This window comes from Alexandromys fortis, unplaced genomic scaffold, assembly GCF_014885135.2.
Source record: "Alexandromys fortis isolate MF-2015 unplaced genomic scaffold, M_Fortis_MF-2015_v1.1 scaffold_213, whole genome shotgun sequence".
Lineage (NCBI taxonomy): Eukaryota > Metazoa > Chordata > Mammalia > Rodentia > Cricetidae > Alexandromys > Alexandromys fortis.
In genome coordinates this window covers 379754-404705 of record NW_026068093.1, presented here as the reverse complement: position 1 = coordinate 404705, position 24952 = coordinate 379754, and the positions used below count along the sequence as shown (strand labels likewise).

Genomic DNA, 24952 nt, shown 5'->3' with positions numbered 1-24952 from the left:
CTGCTCTCCGCCCTAGAAGGAGCTGCTTCCTGGAGCTCTCTCGATGTCTGATGCACTTGACGAAGCTGGAGGTATGTGAGGCAGAATCAACCCTTTGGAGCCAGCCCACTCCAGGTGTCAAAGCCTTTAGCTTGCTCCTAGGGACGAGAGGGTAGGGTGGATCAAAGTAGGGATAACAGGTTTAGGAAACCCCTGAGAACATTCTTTATTTATGCTTTTCGAGGTCTTACAGAGATGGGGGGAGCTGGAGAGAGAGTTCTGAACAGGTTTCTGCCTGGTTGCTACTGAGACATTCCATCTTTCCAGGCTTTATAGAGCCCTGAGGGGAGGGGGGATGGTGATAGTTCATATAACTTTACAAATGTCTTCATGTCTCTATTTGGCTCCTGGCTGTGCATGCAATCATTTACATAGCAAGCAACAGCAAGATATATTCCTTTTTAAAAAGAATGTATGAAAGAGGTTGGTACACACCCATAATCCCAGCTGTGTGGCAAGGAGAGTCTGAGTCCAGTCCTGGGGTACGTGAGATCTTGGCCCCCATCACCAACACACACATAAAGAAAGTAGCAAAAGCAGGAGGTGGGCGAGCCCTGCTTTGAGGAAGAGCAGAGCTGTGTGAACCCCTTGCTGGGTCTCCAGACCCAGACTCTGGCAACGCGGTGGGGATTAGACATCTACGTGTTTCCTGCCTGTCAAGCTCCCGGCTCCCTGTTCTTGCTGCCCTGGTCTAGATGCTCTGCCTTGCCCTGTAGCCAGGCTCTGGCGAGGGTGTGGCTGGGGACATTGAAAGTGCCTCACTTAAAGAAGGTCTGCTCAGGGTCTTGTCTTGGCTCCTACTGTTGTATAGTCCTCATGTTCCGGCACAGAGAGCTCACTTGGTGTTACCATTGGGTGATCGATTTAGTGACAGCAAGGGCTGGAATCTGTCAACGATTTCACTGAACAATGGGAGCCAGAGCTCCGGAGGACCCCTGCTTCCCACAGAAGCTGATATTATGCAGGGAGCACCCGTGTACTGGTATGAATCACCCGGACCCACCTTGGGGAGTTTCTATTCCTGTAGACACATGAAAGTCACAGCCTGCATGATCTGTAAAAATAGCCTTGCCTTGACACTCCAAGGGGCCCCCGGCTCCTCCTGGCACCAGAGCTGCCTTGCCAGGCTGCACATCAGCCAGACTCTCCTAATTGCCTGGAACGTGTGAGAGCTCCCTGCTGAGCATCCTGCGGAGGCTGGCTCAGCTTTCCTTTGAAGAAGGGCCCCAGGGAATTATCTGCTGACTCTCCTTGCAGACACCTGTGTGGGTCTGACGTAAGCCCAGGCTGGATCATGAGGACTTGATCAAATTTATGGTCTAAATAGAAAGCCGTCCACTACCACTCTCCTCCGCTCAGCGTTTCCCTGTCCTAAACCAAAAGTGCCGGATGTCCTGGGGACCCTCCTCAACTGCTCTCTGCTCCCGAGTGATGCTCTTGTGGGAATGTCAGCTGTGAGAAGCTTCCTTCTCAGAAAACATCCTAGGTCTACCTCCTCCTCCTCCACCCTCACATCCATGCCCCCGCTTGGCTTTTGAAAGCTGGGTGAGTGTACATCTAATGGGACAGAAGAGAGTGGACCTACTTTGTGGAAATTCGCTCTGCTTGCCACAGCATTCTAGTTCTGCCCAGAGGGGTGTGGACCTTGCCGAACCCCTGTTCTAAGCCCCAGAGGAAGAGCCCCTAAGCCAAACAGGTTAACTTGGAAGCTGCTTGGAAGTCTCTGGCCCCACCCCTGCACCCCCACCTCCACCCCCCCCCACCCAAGGAAGTTCAGGCCCAAAGAGGGGAAGTGGCTTTGCCCAGAGCTTGCAGGTGGCTGGGTCCTGGAGAAGCTATGACACCTCCAAGCTCAATCAGCTGCACTGGACCGTCTACAGGTAACAGTCTCTGGGCCGTTTAGAGAAACTGAGGCCCAGTGCCTCTGACCTGATCTTGCTTCCTTGAAGGGCTGGGTTCTGTCCACACCTGTGCTAGCTCAGTGGGCTTCCCCAGGTAGCAGACCAGCAGCTGTCCCTGGACTTCGTGACAGCGGCAGCCTACAGCAGGCAGACCCGGTTTGTCCCTGATAAAGGGTGACATTTTTCTACAAGCCCTCAACTTCCTCCTGATCTGAGTCAAGGCTGCAGGTCGGGGTGGGGGAAGCTCCCCATAGGCAGGACAGGAGCCCTCCCCAGCCAGCTCGGCTTGGCTTGCGTGCCATCAACCTCCCCTGGCCCACAGTCCACTCCCCCGAAGTCTTGCTGGGAAATCACCAAGCACTAGAGATTACATATTCTCAGGAATCGTCCTACAACCCCTGGGCAAGAGGCTCCCGAGAAGACACGGGTGGGCGTGGGAGCCAAGACCCAGCTGTTTGTCACGCGTGTCATTTGCTTAGCCTCAGTTTACCTTTCTGGAGATGGAGGGGTATTAGTCCCCTCTTTACTGGCTCTTGAGGGCAGTAAACGAGGGGACCCGCTTGTGCCCTGGCAAGCAAGTGGTCAGTTTAGACTGCTATCCTATAACGGGATTGTTTTCCAACTCCAGCCAAGCATCTTGTGGAGAGACTGGCAGAGAAAACACACACGGGCATTTAGAACCCTGAAAAATCTGAATTCTTCCTTGACAGTGAGGACAGGTCAGGAAATGTTGTTCTGACCTGGACTGGGCTTTCTTTGTGCTGCTCAACGTGGGGGTGGGGCAGGGGTGTGCGCAGCATCCAGGCAATCCTCCTGGAAGGTTCTTCTCAGCTCTGTTTTGCTCCCCTGAGGGATCACTAGTCATTGCAATAGATCAGCCCGTCCCCCCTCCCCCCTTTCATTCTTTCATTTAGTAAGACCCTCTTAAGGACGAGTTTTTATGGAGGTGGTGTTATACAGACAAAGAAGACATGCTTCTTCTTATCAGGGTGCCATTCCTGGACAGCAGGGACACCCGCCCTGTTGCCCCCAGGTGATTCCCTAGTAGTCCCCACTTAGCCAACAGAGGGCAAACCCTGTGGGATGACCAGGAAGGTGGGTGTTTGATGTGAGTCCCCGTGGGTCCCCCTCTGCCTGCCTGAGCTTTTCCTCTACGCTTAGCACTCACCCCAGACTGAGCTAGAACACCACGTTGCCCAGGCTGGCATTAGACTCATGGCGACTTTCTTGCTTCGGCCTGCCAGGTGTTGAGATTACAGGCCTGAGCCACCGTGTTCAGTCGACCTTGGGCAGACTCTCTGAGTCTTACTTTCCTTATTTGTAAAACGTGCACAATGCTCCTAACCTCCAGGACGTATTCCACCCCCTCTGCGGAGTGCTGAACACATAGCCAGGCAGATCTCACATCTCTGAGCTACCCCTCCACTCTTCCAGCCCCACTCTTTCTTCCTGGTATCAAGGAGATTCACATTGTTTTGTGTGTGCGTGCATGCGTGTGTGTGTGTGTGTGTGTGTGTGTGTGTGTGTGTGTGTGTAGGCCAGAAGTCAATGTTTTCTGTCTTCCTAATTACTTTCCTTCTTACTTTTTTTTGGGGGGGGGATTTCGAGACAGGGTTTCTCTGTGGCTTTGGAGCCTGTGCTGGCACTAGCTCTGTAGACCAGGCTGGTCTCGAACTCACAGAGATCCGCCTGCCTCTGCCTCCCGAGTGCTGGGATTAAAAGCGTGCGCCACCATCACCCGGCTTCTTTCTTACTTTTTAAGTCAGGGTCCCCCACTGAATTTGAAGCTCACTGATTTGGCTAAACCTGGTCAGCAACCCCCAGGAGCTTTCTCGTCTCTGTCTTTTCAGAGCTGCGGTAATAGGGATACACCTGTTTTTTTTTTTTTTTTTTTTTTTTAATGTGGGTGCTGAGGATCAAACTTAAGACCTCTTACTTGTAAGTTGGGCGTTTTACTGGCTGAGCTATCTCAGGTCCCCACCTTGTGTCCTTGCACTCTGGTTTGCAGAAACCCAGCTCAGGGGCCATCATTTCTGCTGCTTTGGGGCTGGCATCTGCTGCTTTGGGGTTGGTATTTGCATTCTAACTTGGTAATCTCCAGAACACTAGGGCTTCAAGCAAGGAAACTGGATGGTCGGCACTGGTCCAGAGAATGCTTGTCCCTCCTCCAAATGAATTCCTGAAGCCACACTAGCTGGGCTTCCCCATGGTCGGGGTGCCATCTCAGTCTTGACCCCTGGAGGTCCGTCTCGAGTAGTGGCTGGGCACTGATGAGCTTGCTGCTATCTAGGGGAGTGGACACCCTCTTGGCCTGCAAACATTCCTGTCTACTGTGCTCTTCCTGTCACCCGGGAGGACTGGAAAATGCAGGCCACTGTGGGAAAAGGAGGACTTGATGGTGCTGAGTCTTACAACTTTGGATTCTCAGTCTCAACTGTGAAGACACAGCTTTGGCATGCCCAGTGTGGCAGATGGGGCAGCCTGGGCACAGGGGCTACCATTACCACCATTCATATTGCTGCATGAAGGAGCTGGCAACAAGAGCTGTGGTGAGGCTGACTCCAGACTCCTGGGACTAAGCAAGGTTTTATGGTTTATGGTATTTTGGGTTTTTTTTTTTGTTTGTTTGTTTGTTTGGTTTTGTTTTTTGAGACAGGGTTTCTCTGTAGCTTTGGAGCCTGTCCTGGAACTAGCTCTTGTAGACCAAGCTGGCCTCGAATGCAAGGTTTTATTGACAGGCAAGCAAAGCAAAAGCTGCGTCTCCTGACAGAGCCGGAGGTGAAGTAGAGCCCAGGGCCAGTGCCTTCCATGCTGTGGGTACTTTTTCTCTTTATTAAACTTTAGAAAACGACATTGGGTTGAGAAAAGATTCAATTTCAGGGCTAAAGACAAGCAAAAACACCCCGCAGCAGGAGTACAGGAGCATTCTCTCTAGTGTTCTGGATGAACTGGCCTCCTGCTTTTGCTTGCTTGCCTCTGATGTCAGGGAACTCACTCACTTACAATGAAGCCTCTTTGTTCTCAGAAGCACTTATAGCAAAACAGGCCTCCCTAAAGAACCTGGGACTGCTCTTCCTACGCCCCCCCTGTGACGTCACACTGTGGACCGTGTCCTGCACCCTGGAGATGGGGTCTCCTCTTCAACCTATCTGCTTCTTCCGTGTCTGCAGTTTTTCACCTGGAGTCCCTGCACCAGCAGGCCTTGGGGTTTAGGGTGACCAGAGCCAAGAAAGGTGACTGGGGCCCTGTTCCTCTTCCAGATTGCGCAGGGTAGTCTCCTCGCTTCTTACTCTCCTGTATACGGGAAAGAATACCTGGAAATTCTCATCTGTTGCCGTTCTGTGTTTTCGTGGGTCTCTTTATTTGTTCCTTTCCAGTACCTCAGCAAAACTCTTCCACTTTTATCTCTGATTCCCATTATTTAAGAGACTACGCTAGAAAATCTTAGAAGCGAGCAAGAACGTGTAGAAAGGCCACTTCCGTGTTAGTCAAGGGTCTGTGGATGTGGGGGTTCAGATGCTCTGTCACCGTTTGTGGCCCAAGAGGAGCGATGCTCCTCAGTACTGCCTGGACTCAAGAGTGGGATAAACGTAGCGTGAGACCCTCCTGCCTCACAGGGACACTCCCTATTCAAATTTTGCTCCCTTGTCTGTGCTGCTAGCTGTCCTGTGAACCCGGCTGGCCAGAGCTCTCCCGTCTCTACTTGATTAATGATATTTTTAGGGTCCCTAAACACGATTTTCCCTTTCTCTTACTTTGCTTTGCGTATTTGGCACAGTCCCAACATGTATTTCTCCACTGTGCAAACGGGGACATAAATTGAGTGTTTCAAATTTCATTATTCGTCATAGCTATTATCAATATAGGGTCTCCGCCACCCCTCAGATCTTTTGACCAGAAAAAAAAGATTTTCCCATTTCTTTCCTTTTTAGCATACTGCAAGCCCGATGAACTGAGGTGAAGCCGTTCACTTTAGCACGCCGAACCGTTTAGTTTTCTGTTTCTTATCAATCAAAGATGCTTGGATTTTTAAATGGATGCAGTTTTTCATAGAGGGTATTAATGTGAAAATTCTTTATTGTGTTTGTGCTAACTTCAACAGAGTTGCCCCCTTCCGTACTGAGGCTGTTGTTTCTGTTTCAGTTCCATCAGAACATTTCTCTTCTTTTGTCTTTTCAAAGTAGGTAAGATCTTTTTAACATAAATATGAAATCGGAAAATATTAAAACTCTGATGTCTGCATTTATAGCTTTTAATAGCTCCCCAAACTTGGAGAGAATTTTATTTTAGATATCTTTTCTTTTGCTCACTTTATTTATTTATTTTTATTTATTTTGAGAGTGAAGTCTCAAATAATTCAAGCTGGCCTCAATTGAGATCCTCCTAACTCAGCTACTGAGTGTTGCTGGGATTAGAAATATGTACCCAAGAAAAAATTTAAAATAATGAAATACGTTTGGATAAATTTGGAACTTTGCGAGTCTGAGGATAGCTTGGTCTACGTAGTGAGCTCCAGGAGAGCCAGAGCTACATAGAGAGGCCCTGCCACCAAAAACCAAACAACAACAAACAGAGTCTCCCTGACCTGGGAAGATAATGTCCGCTCAGCTGAGCGCTGGGCAGTTCAGCGCGTCTCTTCGTCTCTTCATTTTTTGTGACCCTCACCCCCTGCCACACCTCGAGTTAATAATCCAGACCACACTCTGTTTCAAAAGCTATTTTTATCATTGTCCTTCCGTTCCTGGTGCTTGATAGAGTTTTTTTTTTAAAGAATCTTATGTTGTTTCCATGTTTTTCTGTATTATTATGTTAAGAATATATGTAAAAAATTAATAAAGAAAAAGGCTGATTTTAAAAATCACCTATCATCCAGCTGCCAGAGTACAGCGTTGTCTGGTGTACGGAAATTGTTTTCTAGTTGTTTTTTTCTCTGTGTGTGGGTTTTTTAAAATCAGAGTTGCAATCATCCTGAATGTATAATTTTATAGTCTGTGGGTTTTTATGTAACCTAGTCAGCATAAACATAGCATCAAAAAAATTTCCACGGAGTGGATTTACTGTAGTGAAATTAACTATTGCTTCATATTTTAATTGTGAAATTTTTATTAGAAAAAAATGCCACAAAGAACACATTTCTCTACATAATTTTCTTCTTTCACATGGTTTGTTTAAAGTCTAAGAGTTACTAGATAGAAACCTAATATGATTTTTGTGGCTTATGATTAATCAGATATTCTGAGTTGTGTGCCATGTACTGGCTTGCACACTCATTTGAGTATTGGTGAGATCTTGCTCAGCTTCTCAAACTTGATAGATATTTTCTCTCCGGGTGAATCCTTTCCTGTGTCCTTGGCCTGTTTGCTGAGCATCTCCTCATAGAGAAAGGATATTGTTTTCTAAAACTCTTTGTTGTACTTTGTTTTATTCGGTATATTATTTTATTTTAATGTGTTAAAGAAATTTTCTTTCCTGCGAAGCTGTGCTGTTTTTCTTTCTCTTTAAAATTTTTAAAAGTTTATTTATTTTATGTGCATGAGTCTCCATGCGTATTGGTACAGTGTGTGTCATGCTCACAGTGTTCAGAAGAGTGCGGGGGGGGGGGTCCCTGGGGCTAGAGCTACAGATGGTCTGTGGGGGCTGGGAATTGAACGTGGGTCTTTTGTAAGAGCAGCAAGTGTTCTGAACCGTTGAGTCGGTTCTCCAGTGTTGTCTGGTGTTGTTTCTCTCTCTCTCTCTCTCTCTCTCTCTCTCTCTCTCTCTCTCTCTCTCTCTCCCTCCCTCCCTCCCTCCCTCCCTCCCTCCCTCCCTCTTCCTCTCCCTCCCCCCTTCCCCCTCTCTCTCTTTCTTTCTTTCTTTCTTTCTTTCTTTCTTTCTTTCTTTCTTTCTTTCTTTCTTTCTTTCTTTCTTTCTATTGTACCTCAGGCCTTGTCTTCCACTTTTTAATGATCCTCAGTCGGCAGAGTTCCCCTCTAGTGACTTTTATAAGCAAGCAGTCTGTTAAATTTTCATCTAGCCTTTTCCCTCTGGTTTGATTTTTGTCAAGTGCAGCTTCTTAACGAGCCTGAGTGTCTTTAGCTGCTTACCTTCAGATGAAGACTTAAGTTACTTCTTACCAACATGATCTAATAGTCTCAACTCACTGAGACTATTAGTACCTTTATTGTTGATTTTTTTTGCAGGGGTGGGGGATGTCTCATTTTATCTGCCAAATATCATAGTGTATTATCTGGGATGCCTGAGTGCTGGTGTCTGATTTCAGTAAGAATGCTTTTATTATTTTACCGTTAAACACAAACTTGCTGTGGTATCAGCAAACTACTCCTTATCATTCTAAGAAGCACTTTCTATCTCTTCATTTAATTCTCACGAAAAACGGTGTATATAAGCAGATGGCTTTTTGTTTTCACTTTAATGATGTGACCCACAACGCTAGTTAGTAGTTGTCCCAGTTGAAACTTGTTTATATTTCTGACTTATTTACAGGGTTTATAATGATAATATTCTGAATTCCACCTGGTGGCCTCTCAATTAGGATGGCTGCATATATAAGCCGAGATCTGGTCTTTCTCTTTCGTGCTTCATATATCAAGTTTGGTCCTGGGGCGTGCTTCGACGGAAGTCACTCGTTACCTTGTATTCTGACATAGTTCATAGCACATGGGAATCACCAGTGGCTTAACACACTGAAGTAAGCGCCTGCTTGATTCGTGAAATTCATGAGCAGTCTTCAATGGCGCACGGTTGCTTTCATGATTACTACTCTAATGGATGCTTCTCCTGCTTGTTCGGTTCTGGTAACCGGGGCTTCATGTCGTCAGCTGTGCGAAGGTTTCGTGTGGTTACACACAGGGGACAGACAGTGTTTCTTGCTGAAGTTATCTCCTTCCTCTCCGAGCTTAATGCCTCCTACATCTAGATAAGCACTTCAGTTTGCTTTCTTGATCATAGCTGAGGATTGCCTTAGACATACGTCCATAGCCTAATGTACTGTCTGCCCCTAGCCCACCCGTTACACTTCTGGATTCTGGTATTTTGTTTTTATCTGTATCCTCCACCATTTTCCTGGGACTCTTTCCCCTATCTTTCTAATGCTCAAGTGGTTACTTTTTCATTTATTTCGTTTCCCCCCACCCTTTTTCCTCTTAAAAGAAAAAAATGATGTAAATTATAGCAACCAGGGCAGAATATTTGTCTCCAAATGATTTGGGCTGCATCATGTGAATTAATTTTGTTTGGTTTGGTTTTGATTTTGTTTTTTGAGACAGGGTCTCTCTGTATAACAGCCCTGGCTGTCCTGGAACTCACTCTGTAGACCAGGCTGACCTAGAACTCACAGAGATCTGCCTGCCTCTCCCTCCCAAGTGCTGGGATTAAAACTGTGCACCATCACCACCCAGCTGTGAATGAATTTTTTAAACAACACACCAAAAACGTTTAAAATCTCAAGCATTTTGATTCCTGTTTTTTCACTTTAGTTTTAAACAGCCAATTATTTTTCTTCTACAGTTTTTCTATGTGGTCAAAGAATATAGACAATATTATTTCTGCCTTGGGTTTTTGTTTTGTTTTGTTGAGACAGGCTCTCACTATGTAGCTTGGCTGACCTGGAAATCTCTATGTAGACCAGAGAATGTATGTATGTATGTATGTATGTATGCATGCATGCATGCATGTATGTATGTATGTATGTATGTCTCTGTATATATCTTCAACTTCAAAGATATCCACCTGGGCTGGAGAGATGGCTCAGCGGTTAAGAGCACTGCCCGCTCTTCCAAAGGTCCTGAGTTCAATTCCCAGCAACCACATGGTGGCTCACAACCATCTGTAAGGAGGTCTGGTGCCCTCTTCTGGCCTACAGGCATACACGTATAAATTGTATACATAATAAATAAATAAATATTTAAAAAAAAAAAAAGATATCCACCTGCTTCCCAAATGCTGGCATTAAAGGCACACATACACCACTTAACTACATACACCTGACCTACCCTGGTGTTTTGATGGGTGTTTTATTCTTGCTAGATAGATAGATAGTCCATTTTGGCCAATGTTTCTTGTGAATATAAGGATAAAAATAGGTAACTTATTTGCTTAAAACCAAACTTGAGAACTGTTGAGTAGCATAATTTACTGTTTGCTTAATTCTATTCTGATTTATGTTTTTTCAGTTTGACCTGCTTGAATCTGTTAAAGTCTGACACCGTTCGCTTTTGTTAGCCCGTCTCTAAATCCTGTCTTATACGCTTCTCTTCTGTGCAGTTTGTGCACGAGATGGCAGCTCTGGCCCTCATGGCTTTATCTTCCTTTCCTTCTTTGATTTTGTTTTGAGGAGCTGGAGTTTCGACCTAGGGCCTGGGCATACCAGACAAATAAATGCTTTACCACCGAGCTACACTCCCAGTGAGTATTTTCCCTTTACTAACAGAAAACAGTCCTTTCCCCACTTTTCGCTTATGTGTATATCTTATTTTGTTTATATAAATTTTTTATTATCATGTATCTGTTTTATTATCGTGTATCTATTGCAAAGTAGTTGGTTTCATTGTGCCAGAATCACACATGAGTAGAGCATCTTTTAGTCCCATCACACCCCCTCCCCACTTCCCTCTCATGCCCATTTCTCCCCCAGAAAACAACCTTCCCAGGACTGGAGTGACTTTATTCCCGAGGCCCTGCTGGTTCTGCCATTTGCCCTCAGAGCTTGCTTCTGTTTGTTTCCTTTGTTGTCCTGGGACTGTCACACTGAACCCCGTGTCACTTGTGTGCCCTTGATAAGAGCAGGGTTGAATAATATTTCTGGTTTGTTGTTGTTTGTTTGTTTTATAGGATTTCATTTTGAAGCCCTTGCTGGCTTAGAACTCACTCTGTAGACCAAGTTGGCCTTGAACTCATAGAGATCTGCCTGCCTCTGCCTCCCGAGTGCCGGGATTAAAGAGGTACTTCACTACACCTGGCTTGAATAATATATTTTTTCACTGAACTGAGAATGTTGAGAGAGAACAGTTAGGATGTTTCATGTTTACTCTCATTTCTACACCGAGCCTCTTTCCCGGTTATATTTGCTCTGTGCTGAATAGTCTGATGTTTTTGTTCTTTCTCCTTATCTTCCTTGGTGACTTTGAAGACAGAGGTTCTGTTTTAACCGCAGAATTCAACAAACATCAGTCATATAGAATAGGTTTCACTATGACATTTTCCTGTATATTCGTGCATTTTGGTCATACTCAGCCATGTTATCTCATAGATCCTGCTGAGTCCCCTTTCTCCTCTTCACTAGTTCCCCTCTGCTCTCACAGATACCTATTTTTAGTAGTCCGTGGTTACTTTAAGGCTCTTTAAAAAACATCCTACATTTGGCCTGGTGAAATGGCTCAGTGAGTGAAGGCCCTTGCAGGCAAGGCTGACAGCCTGAGCCAATCCCAGGGGACCCACGTGGTGGGAGAAGAGAACCCGCTTGCATAAGCTGCCCTCTGACTTGCACACACTTGCTGTGGCACATGTACACACACACACACACACTAATAAAAATTAAAGTCTTGCACTTTCTGCTTTGTTCGCCATCAGTTTCTTGGGTGTCTAGCGCTGTCTTAGCATCTGCTTCTGACATGGAGGGACTCGGTCACCTACAGTGTGGTCTGTCAATTGCTGCAGGCCTGGGTTGGCTGGAGCAGAAGGTGCCATAGCTCCAGGCCTTACACTGAGTATGAACTGGACTTTATAAGTTCTTGTCTTCTCTGAGGATGGCTGTTTCATCTCTTTCTCAGAGTACATTTATGTCGTTTTATATTCCTGTGAAGACTCCATTTTTTTAAATTTATTTATTTCTTTATTAATTAATTAAAGATTTCTGTCTCTTCCCCACCGCCGCCTCCCCTTTTCCTCCCCCTCCCCCAATCAATCCCCCCTCCCTCGTCAGCCCAAAGAGCAATCAGGGTTCCCTGCCCTGTGGGAAGTCCAAGGACCTCCCACCTCCATCCAGGTCTAGTAAGGTGAGCATCCAAACTGCCTAGGCTCCCACAAAACCAATAGGTGCAGTAGGATCAAAAACCCATAGCCATTGTTCTCGGGGTCTCAGTAGTCCTCCTTGTCCGCTATGTTCACTGACTGAAATCTCAAGGTCCAAATCAGGAGCACCAGGAGAGAGAGCACGAGCAAGGAACTCAGGACCGCGAGGGGTGCACCCACACACTGAGACAATGGGGATGTTCTATTGGGAACTCACCAAGGCCAGCTGGCCTGGGTCTGAAAAAGTCTGGGTTAAAACCAGTCTCGCTGAACATAGCGGACAAGGAGGACTACTGAAGACTCCATTTTTTAAAGATTCTTTTTATTTAAAAAAAAAAGATTTTTTTTGTTTTCATCTTATGTGTTTGAGAGATTGCTGCTTGTATATGTGTACCACGGGCCAGAAGAGGGTGTCCAATCCCCAGAGGAGTTACAAACCATCACCACTCCATGTGGGTTCTGGGAAATGAACTCAAGTCCTCTGTAGGAGCAGTAAGTGCTCTTAACCACTGAGCCATCACCTCAGCCCCCCACTCTTGAAGAGCCTTTAAAAGATGAATTCTCCTCAACCCTCAGAGGGAATTGAGAGGATTAATATCTCAGACCCCCCAATAACCCGGCCATTGCTGGACATGACTGTCTTCAGCCCAGTCCCTTTACATCTGTTGTAGCTTCAGAGATAATCTTCTGAGAAGGACCCATGTGAAGTCTTTCAGAAATTAAAATGGGACCTTTAGGGCAGTTCTACTGGGCATGGCAACAGGTGAATCTTGTCTAACACACACAGAGAGCAGTGTCAATGTGGACACATCCCAGCAGCCTTAGATCATAACTTTGTTTGTTTATTTATTGAGACAAGGTTTTTCTGTGTAACAGCTCTAGCTGTCCTGGAACTCACTCTGTAGAGGAGGCTGGCTTTGAACTCACAGAGATTAAAGACATACACCACCATCGTCCTGCTTAGATCATAGCTTTAGACCAGACCAATTTTTTTCCTTCTGCTATCTGCTGCTTCTCTCTCCTCTCCCTCTCTCGTTCCCTTCCAACCTTCTTTGCCTTTTGCAGGTGGTCTGTAATGTGCACGTACAGTCCAGTCTTGAACCCTGAGCTCAAGTGACCCTCCTACTTCTGCTCCCAAGTGCTGAGATCACAAGTGTGCCCCACCACATCCAGCTGTTTTGTGGGTAAGTGTGGGAGCTGGTGCACACGTGTGTAGGCCCAAGGCCATTGTCAGGTGTCTTTTCTCGATCTTTCTCCACCTTCATGTTTTAGACAAGGTCTCTCACTGGAACTGAGGATCAGGCTGGCTGGCTATGAGCACCAGGGATCCACCTGTCTCCACCCTTCACCAAAGCTGGGGTTACAGGCACACACCGCTATGCTGGGGCTTTCTTGATGGGTTCTGGGGTTCTAAACTCAGGTCCTTGTGCTTGGATGGCAGGCACTTTACCAATGGGCCATCTTCCCAAGTCCCAAATGTTTCTTTCTTCCTAGTTTGGTGGCGTTTTCCTGGGCATGATCTTGTCCCAGACACATACGTGTGCCCAGAGGTTTTTTTGTTTTTCTTCTTTTTGCTTATCTTTGCAGTCCTTGGTTTTCTGCTGTTAGTGATCTCAGTAGTAACTGTTGTAAGTTTATCGTCTCTGCTATCGTGACATTGTTCCTTCAGTATTACCATGGACACAGGCCTGCTTTTGTCATGACTTCAAAGTCTACCTTGCAGCTTCCAAGTCAGGCTAGCTACTTTTGAGACTGGCCTATGGCACTCTGAGCGTTTTGTCCGGAGGAAGCAACCTGCCGTTTTGCATTACTTTTAAGCCCCCTCCAGCAGGACTTTTCTACCATTCTGCCCTTAGCAGAGTTACATGGGAGACCTGAGCTTGAGGACCCTTGCCCGAGGTTCCCCTGCACAACCCTAGGAGGCACTTACGACATCACAGTGGTCCTGCCTAAGTTGGGGCTACTATTGCTGTTATGAAACACCATCGGGGGGGAAAGCAACTTGGGGAGGAAAAGGTTTATATTACTCACAGTTCCCTATAACGTGTGGTTCATCATCAAAAGCAGGGAGGGCAGGAACTCAAACAGGGAAGGAACCTGAATGGAGGCAGGAGCTGGTGCAGAGGCCATGGAGGGGGTGCTGCATAGTGGTTTGCTTCTCTAGCTTATTCAGACGACTTTCTTATAGAACCCAGGACAACCAACCCAGTGACGGCCCCACCCACAATGGGCTGGGGCCCTCCCCCTTCAACCATTAATTAAGGAAATACTGGCTTGCCTACAGCCCGATCTCGTGGAGGCATTTTCTCAATTAAGGTTCCCTCCTCTCTGATGATTTTAACTTGTGTCAAGTGGACACAAAACCAGCCAGCACAGGTCTAAAGCACTCGTCACGGGCTAGGTGCCTTCTTGGGTCTCCGTGGCATGAGCCTAAGAAAAGTCCAACACAAGAAAGCACAAAGCTCATAGGAAACCACCTGAGTCAAGCGGTGTACCTTAAACTTTTATTGAAATAGCCCTGTCTGTCTATAAAAATGTCTGCGTGTCTATATGTATAATTTTTTTCTCTTAAATGGGAGTTACGAAGAGTTTGAGAATGGTATTTTACTTAGAATCTTTAAAATACCCAAATTTGGGTCTAGGGCAGGATGGGGTAGGAACAATGGGTAATGACCTGGCTGTGCAAGTGTGCAGATCTGAGTTCAGATCCCCAGCACCCACATAAAAGCTCGGCACGGTGGAGTGCATCTGTAACCCCTGGGGAGTTCTAGGTTCAGCGAGAGATTCTGTCTCAAAAGACAAACGAAGAGGGGGAAAAAGAGGTGGAGAGTGATAGAGAAAGATCCTCAACACCAACAGGCCTCCTCTGCCTTTGCATGCACACATGTACACACGTGCACACACATGTACACAATACATGCACACACGTTCACACATGCACACACATGTTCACATGTGCATGCACATGTACGCACATGCATACACCACCACTTCCCACCCACAAATGTCCGCATCTTTTATTCTCACAGGCTCCCTAGAAAGCTGTAGTAATGAGAAAAAGCCAAGGAATGGGAATTCTTTTGGCAGTGACGATGTAGCAAAGAAATAAGCCACAAGGATGCGTGATGTGGAGTTCTTTGTTACTCAGGAAGACACTTGGAGGCCTAAGTGTTTGCTAATAGGCTTCTGGTTGAATGAGTGATGTTCGGGCTACACAATGACTTCAGGGAGGCTATTAGAGAGAATAAGAGAACTGAGTCATATATACATTGTTCACTGGAAAAGCAAGGGACAGAACTATAGGTATAGTGGTTACTTTTTTTTTATTTCAAAGACACCATACTTATGTATATGTATAAAAACATGATTGTAACTAGAAACTCCTGGGGAAAACTTCCAAGCAGCTGTTGCACATGGTTACCTCTGGAAAGCACTACTGAGACCTCGGGGCACAATGCAGACATGCACTTTTGTATTCTTTAGATATTTTATTGATTTATTTTTCTCAGCTATAAATGCATTCTAGTATAATAGCATAAGCTAAAAGCAACATCCTGACCACGGGTGCAGGGTCCTCTCTGGCAGCCGATTTTGCTGACGTCCCCTCTTATCTTGGGATCTCTCTCCTGGTAGCCAGGACCTCTGGGAGAGTGAAGGAGGGACGATAGAGTTGGAGCAGACCTCAGCTGCACTTGTCCCCGAGGTGCCCGCTGTTGAGGCGGTTAGAGAAGAGCTGGGAGGAGACCATCTTTCCATGCAGTGCCCTGTAGACCCGTGAACTCCGCCACCCAATGTCCAGGGCCTGGGGCATCAGCAGTTTGGCCTCGCTTGAGGAAGGCAGAAGAGGGGATGAGAGAAAGTGAGGGGAAAGGTGGGCAGAGGTGGATGAGTGAAGGAAGTGGGCCTTAGGCCCTATTCCATCATTTCTCTAGAAGTCTAGTTCTAGAGCCTGGGTTGATTATCTGTTTTTAATCCATTCCAGGGATACCTTTTTTAATACTGAATCCCACAATGACAATCTTACCCTCCTATGGTGACAGACTCGTGGCAAGACCTGGTCAGAGCCTGCCCAGGCCATGTCCCTGGGAAAGCACACCTCAGCCTCGGCTCTCTTGTCCTTAGCTTCCACTTGTCGAAAGTGCTTTCGCTGTCCTAGGCAGACCTCGGGCTCACACTGCATTCCCTGTGGGAACTGGGAATGTCCCTTCTTCCATGAAAGTCATTTTCTGCCTGGACTTCTCTTCAGCACAGCAGAAGCTAGAGTCGCTCCAGGCTTTTCATCTCAAGTCCCCCAGAAAGGGCCCAGGCTTGAATCTTGTCACGGCCACCCTCTTCCCGCAAGGATGACGCGACCACTGGAGCTCTTCTCTCTGCAGTTTATTCCAGGACTTTATTCACAGCAATCTCTCTCCTTCTCCTTCTCTTTCTCTTTCTCTCTCCTCTCTCTCCTTTCTCTCTCTCTCTCTCTCTCTCTCTCTCTCTCTCTCTCTCTCTCTCTCTCTCTCNTCTCTCTCTTTTCCCCTCTCTCCCTCTCCTTCCTCTCCTCTCTCCGGGCAAACCTCTCCCAGCCCTTAAGTAGGCATGGGCTGCCAATCCCGGATTGCCAAGTGGGCACTGCCCATAGGTCCACGCATATGCAGGCAGCTGATAATCATTGAGTGATCATAGCACAGGTCAGGTCTTAGCCACCTCAGGAGTTGATTATACATCTCCATCAGGTGTGACACCACGCAGCTCACTACAGAATCTGACTGTTTTTTCATTGCTTCTGAATGGGTCATAGGCCTTGCCTTGAACCAGTGGACAAATCAAGTCCTGTGTCCAGCGGGGATGTGATGTGTTGATTGGGGTCATCCCTGCAGTCAGAGGTGGAGTTAGCTGTCCAATCAAGAAAGTGGGTGAAGGAAAGTGAAGGAAGTGAAGGGGAGCTGGGGTCTGGAAATAGCACTCCAGTACTTCCCCTTTCCTTCCTTCTTCCTCTTTTCTCTCCTCCCCTCCCCAGTCTGTATTACTGGAGACTGACCCAGAGATGCCGTATATGCTAGGCAGATGCTCCCTTCCTGAGCTAGATCCCCAGGCTTCTTTCTACTTCTAAATTTTGAGTCAAGGCCTCACTCAGCTGCAGAGCTAGTCTTCAGCATGTGATCCTCTTGTCCCACCTCCACCCTCTTGCCGGTTTCTGGGTTACAGGTTCACACCACAGATGCCCACCACCCCAGGTCCAGCAGTTTTCAACGATGCGGGATTCTCTCTTTGCTTAAACCAGCTTGATTCAGAGTCTGCGTTGTTTCTTGTTTCAATAGGAGTTCTGATGGAAAAAAAAGGAGAGGCTCATATACAGAAGAGTCCATTTTGTAGGTGTGTGTGTGTGTGTGTGTGTGCGTGTGCGTGTGAATGTGTGAGTATAATAAGAAAATGAGTGGAATGCCGTGCAAATGGTCCCGATGGTTTTGTTTTATGATGGGTGAGAACACGGTCTTTGAGCCATCCTACTCAGTGAGTCTAATGGTCAATAAATCACATTAGCTCTTCAACACTTCATTACAGAACAGGCTTTGTGTGAAGTGTTCTGCTCAACCACAGGCTACTACAAGAGTCTAAACATGTTAAGACATGCTAGGCTAAGCTATCGTGTTTGATTAGATCTAGTAACATGTATTTGTTTTGACGGACAATATGTTCAGCTTAGAATGGGTTTAGCGGACACAAACCCATAGTAAATCAAGAGACATCTGTGAAAGGGAGTAACTGGATATTGGGGCAGTAGGATTAAAAGTAATTTTTCTGTTATTCATTTAGATTTATATTTATGTGCATGAGCCCTTTTCCTCTATGTATGTAAGTGCACCATGCACATGCTTGATGCCTGTAGAGGTTAGATGAGGGCATTGGACCCTCTAGAACTGGAGTTACAGAGGGTTGTGAGCCTCCATGTGGGTCCTGGGAATCAAACTCAGGTCCTCTGCATGAGCAGCCAATGTTCTAAACCATGGAGCCACCTCTCTAGCCCAAGTTTTCGTTTATTAACTGAAATTTAATTTTTTGAGATGGTTTTAGTATGTATTTCTGGCTGGCCCTCCTCAAACTCATCTCTGTGCCTGCCCCTGCCTCCTGCATGCTTGGATTAAAGGTGTGCGTCACCACAGCTAGCTTAAAATGTGCAGCCCTGGCTGGCACTCACTCTCAATTTACTTAGGCCCCTTCAGAATATCCTAACAGTATGTGCTGCTCCAATGGACTTCTTTCTTTTTCTTTTTTCATGTATTTGTGATTATGAGTATGCATGTGTATTATGCGTGCATGTATTTATGTGTGTGCATATGTGTGCATGTGTGTGTGCTGCTCAGAGGTTGATAGCGGGTGTTTCTTTCACTCACCCTTCACTTTATATACTGAGGCAGACTCTCTCTCCTTGAACTCAGAGCTCACCAATTTACCAGTTTGGCTACTCTAGTTAACCAGCTTGTTCTAAGATTCTTGGTCCCCCACTTCCATGCAACACTATGCCCATCCAGTGTTTTAGGGATTCTGGGGACCTAAACTCCATCTTCATACTTGTATGGCAAGTGCTTTACCCCCAAGCCATCTCCCCAACCCCTTGCTCAGTATTTATTACTTGCAGTGCATCAAGCATGGGTTGCTAAGGGCTCATCATTCTCTGCCAGGTTTTCTTAGTTGTTCATCAGTTCAAGGGGGTGAGAGGAACTCTCTTTTCTGCTGTTGGTGTTGCAGGCAAGAACATGAGCCGCCTAAACACAAGCGACAGCTGCTCGTTTGTTGACGTGGATACGATGATGCGTACCTTGCAGCTGGCAGTCCACATCCCCACCTTCCTCCTGGGCCTGGTCCTCAATCTCTTGGCTATCCGAGGCTTCAGTACCTTTCTGAGGAAGAGGCAGCCAGAATACATTGCCACTTCCATCTACATGATTAACTTGGCCGTCTTCGACTTACTGCTCGTGCTCTCCCTCCCATTCAAGATGGTCCTGCCGCAAGTGGAGTCCCCTTCCCGAGGCTTCTGCACGCTGGTGGAGTGCCTCTACTTCATCAGCATGTACGGCAGTATTTTCACCATCTGCTTCATCAGCCTGGACAGGTTCCTGGCCATGCAGTACCCGCTCCTGGTCAGCTACTTCCGGTCCCCCAGGAAGACCTTTGGGATCTGCTGCATCCTCTGGATCCTGGTATGGATAGGAAGCATCCCTATCTACACTTTCCACAGGGAAGTGGAGAAATACAAGTGCTTCCACAACATGTCCGACGGCACCTGGAGTGCCAGGGTCTTCTTCCCGCTGGAGATCTTTGGCTTCCTCCTTCCCATGAGCATCATGGGCTTTTGTTCCTATAGGAGCATCCGCATCCTGATGGGCCGTAGGGAGTACACTCAGGACTGGGTCCGGCAGAGAGCCTGCATCTGGACCATCGCTATCAACCTTGTCATCTTCGTGGTCTCCTTTCTGCCGGTGCACTTGGGCTTCTTCCTGCAGTTCCTGGTGAGGAACAGCTTTATCTCCGAGTGCAGAGTCAAGCAGAGCATCAGCTTGTTCCTGCAGCTGTCCCTGTGTTTCTCCAACATCAACTGCTGCCTCGATGTTTTCTGCTATTACTTTGTCATCAAAGAATTTCGCATGGGCATCAAAGCCCACCGGCCTTCCAGAGTCCAGCTGGTCCACCAGGACACCACAATCTCCAGGGGTTAAGGGAAGGTACCCCAAGGGAGGGAAATCCCAGTCCCAAATTCTCATAAGAAACATCCTGTGCCTCTTTGACATTCTCTGGCTACCATCTTTGTTCTTTATACCCATCCCTAAGACCTTTCCACAGCATCTGGACGGCTGACGTATGTCACCCTTGGTTTGCGTTTGCTAAAGAACCAGGTGGCTTCTTCATTTCTAAGTCCAAAATGTAGAAAGCAGAAGAATCAAAAAAAAAAAAGAAAAGAAAAGAAAATGTAATTTTACTTTAGAAGCCTGTTTCTCAGCTTTCCCATCTTTCCATTCTGTTGGAAGAGTCGAGAAAGGGAGAGACGGAGAAAGGGGTAGGGCCGGGATTCGAGAGCATTTTGGTAGAGATACAGGGAGAGGGAAGAAACATGCCTTCAAGATGGAGCAAGCTTGCACTTTTCCCCAGACCCTTCTGAAGCTCTGTTGGCAATGACTCTACAGAAATGATGACAAAGAGGGCTTTTAAGAGCTGAAAAGATTTCCTTCCAGCCCTAGAAAGGTGCAAGAGGAGAGGCCATCCAAACCTTCTCATACCCTTGAGACGGACTAGATGGAGGGAGGGGGCTGTGTGAGGCAGGCCATGGGGAAGCAGGAGACACTATGGGGGCAATGGGGACAGGCTGGAAAGAGGAAATGGAAAAGGTCTAGAATATACTTAGGGAAGGAAAGAGACACACCCGAGCTGGAACCAGATGCCTGCTCTCCTAACACCATCAGTAGTAGTGCTGTCTCAGGACTCAGACAACCTAAAAAAGATAACTCTCTCGAAGGTGACCATCCTTCTCTCTTGGACAGCCTAGAAACAGATCATTGGACCAGTAGGAAGGAAGCAAGATTCAGTCATCCCAGAATGAAGGAAGAGTCCTTATTGGGTCCTTTCACTGGTTACAGGTCTAGGGAGCTGGCCAGGAACTGGAGGGAGGAGAGGGGGGGTGGCTTTCTTCACTAGGCGGCAGGAAGACCTGGGTTGAAAGAAGGCGGTGAGGTGCTCGTCGGTTCCTGGAAGGAAACTCCAGACAGCTGAATCAGTGTTGGAGCCTTGATGGGCTCTTCTCGCTCTGGTGGAGGTGCTGACAGTGACAGCTGCAAGCCTCACTTGCCATGACTCAGCCGTTCCAGAGAGTGAAACGATTAGAAGGATAAATTGTGGGGTGCTTTTGCAAGACGGAAGGAGTGGGATGAGAAGAAATGCATGAGACTTCACACGAATAAGACACAAGGTCTTTAGGAAAAGGAGCAGCTACAGCCCTGACTCACTGGATCCCAGGGATGAGACTGGGGGAGGGGTGAGAGAAGATGGAGATGTGTCTCTCATCTGGGACCTGCCCACAGAGCAGAAGCTGGAGGTGAGGCAAGGTGTGAGAGACAGGAGGAGCAGGAAGGAGAGGAAGATGAGGGAGGGAGGGAGGGAGGGAGGGAGGGAGGGAGGGAGGGAAGAGGAGAGGAAAGAAAAGGAGGCGAGGAGGAGGAAGGCAGATGGATGGGCAGGGAGGGCTGAGGCAGGGAGAGACTAGGAAGGGTCCTTAGGGAAGGTAAAGGCAGAGCAGCTTCCTCTTGAGAGTGTCATTGTCCTTGGATTGGAAGCCAAGGAAGGGCTGGTACTTCCAGGTCATGGTGGCTGAGGCAGTGTTTAGGTGGCACTGTGGAACCACCTGTGGGCCACTGAAGGAAAATGTAAGGAAGAGCGTCAAGGGCCTTGGCCGTGGCTGTAGAGGATGAGTCTCAGATCCAGAGCCCGCCTCAGAGCTGGGCCTCCAGGAGCCTGTCAGTGGAGATGCGGGGCCATGCAGACCCGAAAGGAGGGCGCCTGTTTTGTCTCACAGTTGTCCTGGGCAGAGATGCCATCTGTGACTCCGAGACAGCCTGACTGTCATATCCAGCAGAACATTCGGGTAGGTCTTGGGACCACCTCCACTGAGTTCTCTCTGTGTATGGAGCCCTTAGCCCATCCAGCAGAGTCAAATAGTCCCCTCCATGTGCAAGTGTGTCTGCCAGGTAGGCGTCCCCAGAGGAAAGGCTTAGCAGGCCTTGACTACCCACCATCCCCATTGATGGCCAATGCTAAAACTGACCTGATGGTGGAAAGGGCTTTGTGTCCCCAAGAGGACCATTGTCTAAGGCAGGGAATCTAGAGCCTTAAACTGCGGAGAGGTTCCTGGAGGGGTACAGCAGTGTCCAATCGGTGTGATGACCCTGGATCTGGAGATGGGGGACAGGCTCGAGAACCCCCTGATTCGTCCCCAAAGAGTGAGTGGAAGGAAAGTCTTGTCTTTTCCCAGGGAGACTTACCTGTGTGTGTCCAAACTCTGGGTCCAACGTCACCAGTCCTATGGGTCCGTAACTGGCAGTTGGCCCAGCGGTACAGAAAATAGGGACGGTTAGAGTCAGAGCACAGCCGATGGCCGTCGGCGAGTCGGGTACACCCAGGACTTAGTTGTGGAAAAAGCCCAGATTCCTGTTACTAAAGTCGATGGGGCTAGAAGCTATTGTTTAAGCATAAACAAAACTCATTTGTACCCAGGCTAAAAAATCTGACATATCAGCTGTGTGTACAGTTGTGAAATCGAGCAAAAATTAACTGGAAAACCAATGTGATTAGCATGATTTACCAAATAAATAAATTCATTCAATGCACCATGACTTTGTCTTGGGCTTCCATTTCTGATTCCAGAGAAGAACTGATCACTAAGAGCCCCTCAGATTCAACAACTGTGGACCCTCAGATTCACCAGCCACCAGGACACCGAGTATGGCGTATCTCAGGTGTGCAGCTGGTCTTCCCAGTCAGTTAGGAGCTAAATCCTGAGGAAGTCTAGTGGCAGTCACATGGGTGCTCAGTTATCTGCAGTAGCTACTGAGTCTCATGGACCCCACAACCCGGCCCCAGTCCTTTTCAGCCATCTTGTTCCACCACAACATGGCTCTGCATCCATTAAGGGGCCCAGCCTGAGAGGCCTGCCGACCATGCATCCTCCGGTGGTAAAGCTCCTCACCTACCCGAGTCCCTGACAGGCATGGCCCAATAGGCTTAGGCCTATGATACTCCTTTTTCCTAAGTACCTCAAGTTCCAAGACATGACCCGGATGTGGAAGCAGGGACGTCCTCATTCCTCAGCAGTCATTTTTCTGTTAACCCTAGCTACCTCACGGCTGGGTCCTATGCCCTTGGATCCCAGAGGATGTCACTGGAGAATGTCTGTTCATCAGCTGCCTTTGCCAGCTTTGTTGCTTACGTGCCTGCTTCCCACGGACCTTTGGAAGGTGACATCATTACAGTCATACAGTGGAGATGCCCTGGGTTTCTGAGAACGCCCATGGGGAAGATTCTACCCTCTAGAAAGTTACCATGAATCACCAGTAATTTCAAAGATGCTTGAAATGACTGTAGGCTCAGTAGCAGTTGCAGAGACTCGTGAGGATTAGAAAGGACTGGTTTAATGGATCAGCGAGGGAAATACAGGGTGGGCTTTCTGGCCAGCCAAGCAGGACCCATGTGGAGAGGCCACCTGCAAGATCCTCCCTGGTCCTCAGAGGGCCAACTACACTGTGGACAGCATCCTTTGGGGGCCACAGAGAAGCTGGCTGAGGCCGCTGTGAGAATCCCATTCTGAGGACAGGGGACTCAAAGATTTATGAAGTTGATTTTGGGGTGCACACCCCTGAAACTACCACCGTAGTACCTCTCACTTCTCGGCAGTGCCTCTTGGGTAAGGCCAGGGCAGAGCTACCCCAGGTACTGAAGGAATGTGGAACACAGGAGAGAGGAGCAAAGTGCATGCCTGTCCCCTCTTCCCTCTGTGAACAGTGCTGGGGGAGGGACCGTCACTGTGAGCTACAGCACGAGTGAGGCCCTCTGCCCTTTGGTGTCTGCAAAGCAAAGACTTCAAAGGAATGCTTGTGGGAGCGACCCCGAGCTCACCTTTGAGGCCCCAGGCGGTGCCTTTGCTCCAAAGCAGTCACCTGAGAAACTATAACCAAAACTCGTCTGCACAAGGTGCATTGCAGTCATGGGGGTGGGAGGAGGTGGGAGAGTGTGGGAGAGGTATTGCACAGCACAGTTGGGAAAAAAAAAAAGGCCGTTTAATCTGCAAAGTGGGGCTCTGTGGAGCACCCCTCTTTTCTAAGGTTAGCTTTGGATGTCCAAACACACTCCTAATGCTTCCCATTCAAGTCACATAGTGAGGAGGGCAAGGCACTTAGGGCCGTTGTTCAGGGATAAGCCAGCCATGACTAAACCCAAGGACGGCAAGAGCTGATTCTCAGAGGCAGCGTCTCTCACACAAGCTGGGCCTGAGGCAAGGGACTCAGTGCTGGTGGCCAAGGTCCAGGGAGGAGACTGGGGCCTAGAGACCAGGATCCATAGGATGGTTAAGGAAGGCTCTAGATAGTCTTCGGGTAGGGAATATTTTTGGAATGAGACTTCAGTAGCATCTGGTAGATGAGGAGAAGCCCCCATAAACACACAAGATAGGCTGATGCGCCTGGGCACTGAGAAGGCCCATTCCAGCTGCAGAAAGCCTCTGCTCACACCCACACCTCCCTCACATTCTTCCCCCCTCAAGGGGCAGCTGGGACTTTGCTTTTACTGAAGGCCCTCAGGGACAATCGCTATAGAGTGTGGTAGGGGAAGGTACCAAAGCCCAGGTGCTTGGTAGACTTGCCTGCACCCGCAGGCAGATGGGCTCTGGCATTCATGGAGGATGGCATCAGGCCAGCATCCCTTGAGTGTTCGAGACAATTTAACTCCAGGGACTGGGGAAAGCGGGTGGGTTAAGTCATCGGGGCAAACACAGACGAAGGCTGGTGGTTAATAGAGCTGCGCTGTTGGTATTTCCTCCCTGGGATTTCACTCCGCAGAGCACGCAGATATCACAGATACAGCCAGGGGCTGGCGGCGCATAGGAGGTGCCGCTAAAGCTGCAGAAAGGCATCTATCTCTCCCCATCGTGGAGGATGAACGCACAAGGTCTGGCCCGGCTCTGTGTCCCATGAGAGCGCTCTTCTTGACTGCAAATGTTTGCTTCTGTGTCTGCACGTGGCAGAGAGAGAACAAGCTTTCTGGAACCTTCGGATAAGGATACTGATCTGTTTGGGTCAGGCTTGGCTGTTGGGGTTTCAGTTTACCTTCGTTGCCCTCCTAAAAGTCCAGAGTTGGGCTTCGATACCTGAATTTAGGTGGAAGCATTCAGGCGGTCCCCACGACTTCTACTGAGTACACCCAGCTCTGAGCTCCATGACATTTTACAAAGACATGCCTGCCACCTCTGTCGTCACTGGGAT

The 24952-nt window shown here is 47.9% G+C and overlaps 1 protein-coding gene across 2 annotated transcripts; it reads left to right on the top strand.

Moving 5' to 3' along the window:
* Positions 1-21054, top strand: Gpr55 (G protein-coupled receptor 55). Of its 2 annotated transcripts, none has more exons than XM_050123173.1 (2): positions 1-71; positions 18681-21054. In XM_050123173.1, the coding sequence occupies exons 1-2, from the start codon at positions 44-46 to the stop codon at positions 19646-19648; spliced, it is 996 nt and encodes a 331-aa protein (XP_049979130.1). In that variant the 5' UTR covers positions 1-43; the 3' UTR covers positions 19649-21054. The 2 variants fall into 2 exon arrangements, with proteins under 2 accessions (XP_049979130.1, XP_049979129.1); XM_050123172.1 differs by lacking the exon at positions 1-71 and adding an exon at positions 1855-1919.
* Positions 21055-24952: the final 3898 nt, after the last annotated feature.

What these genes read in the sequence shown, in the direction of transcription:
- Gpr55 (XM_050123172.1), top strand. Translation starts at nt 1,877, where the DNA reads ATGACACCTCCAAGCTCAATCAGCTGCACTGGACCGTCTACAG. An exon ending in CTGCACTGGACCGTCTACAG is followed by an intron (nt 1,920 to 18,680) that starts GTAACAGTCTCT and finishes TTGGTGTTGCAG; the next exon opens with GCAAGAACATGAGCCGCCTA.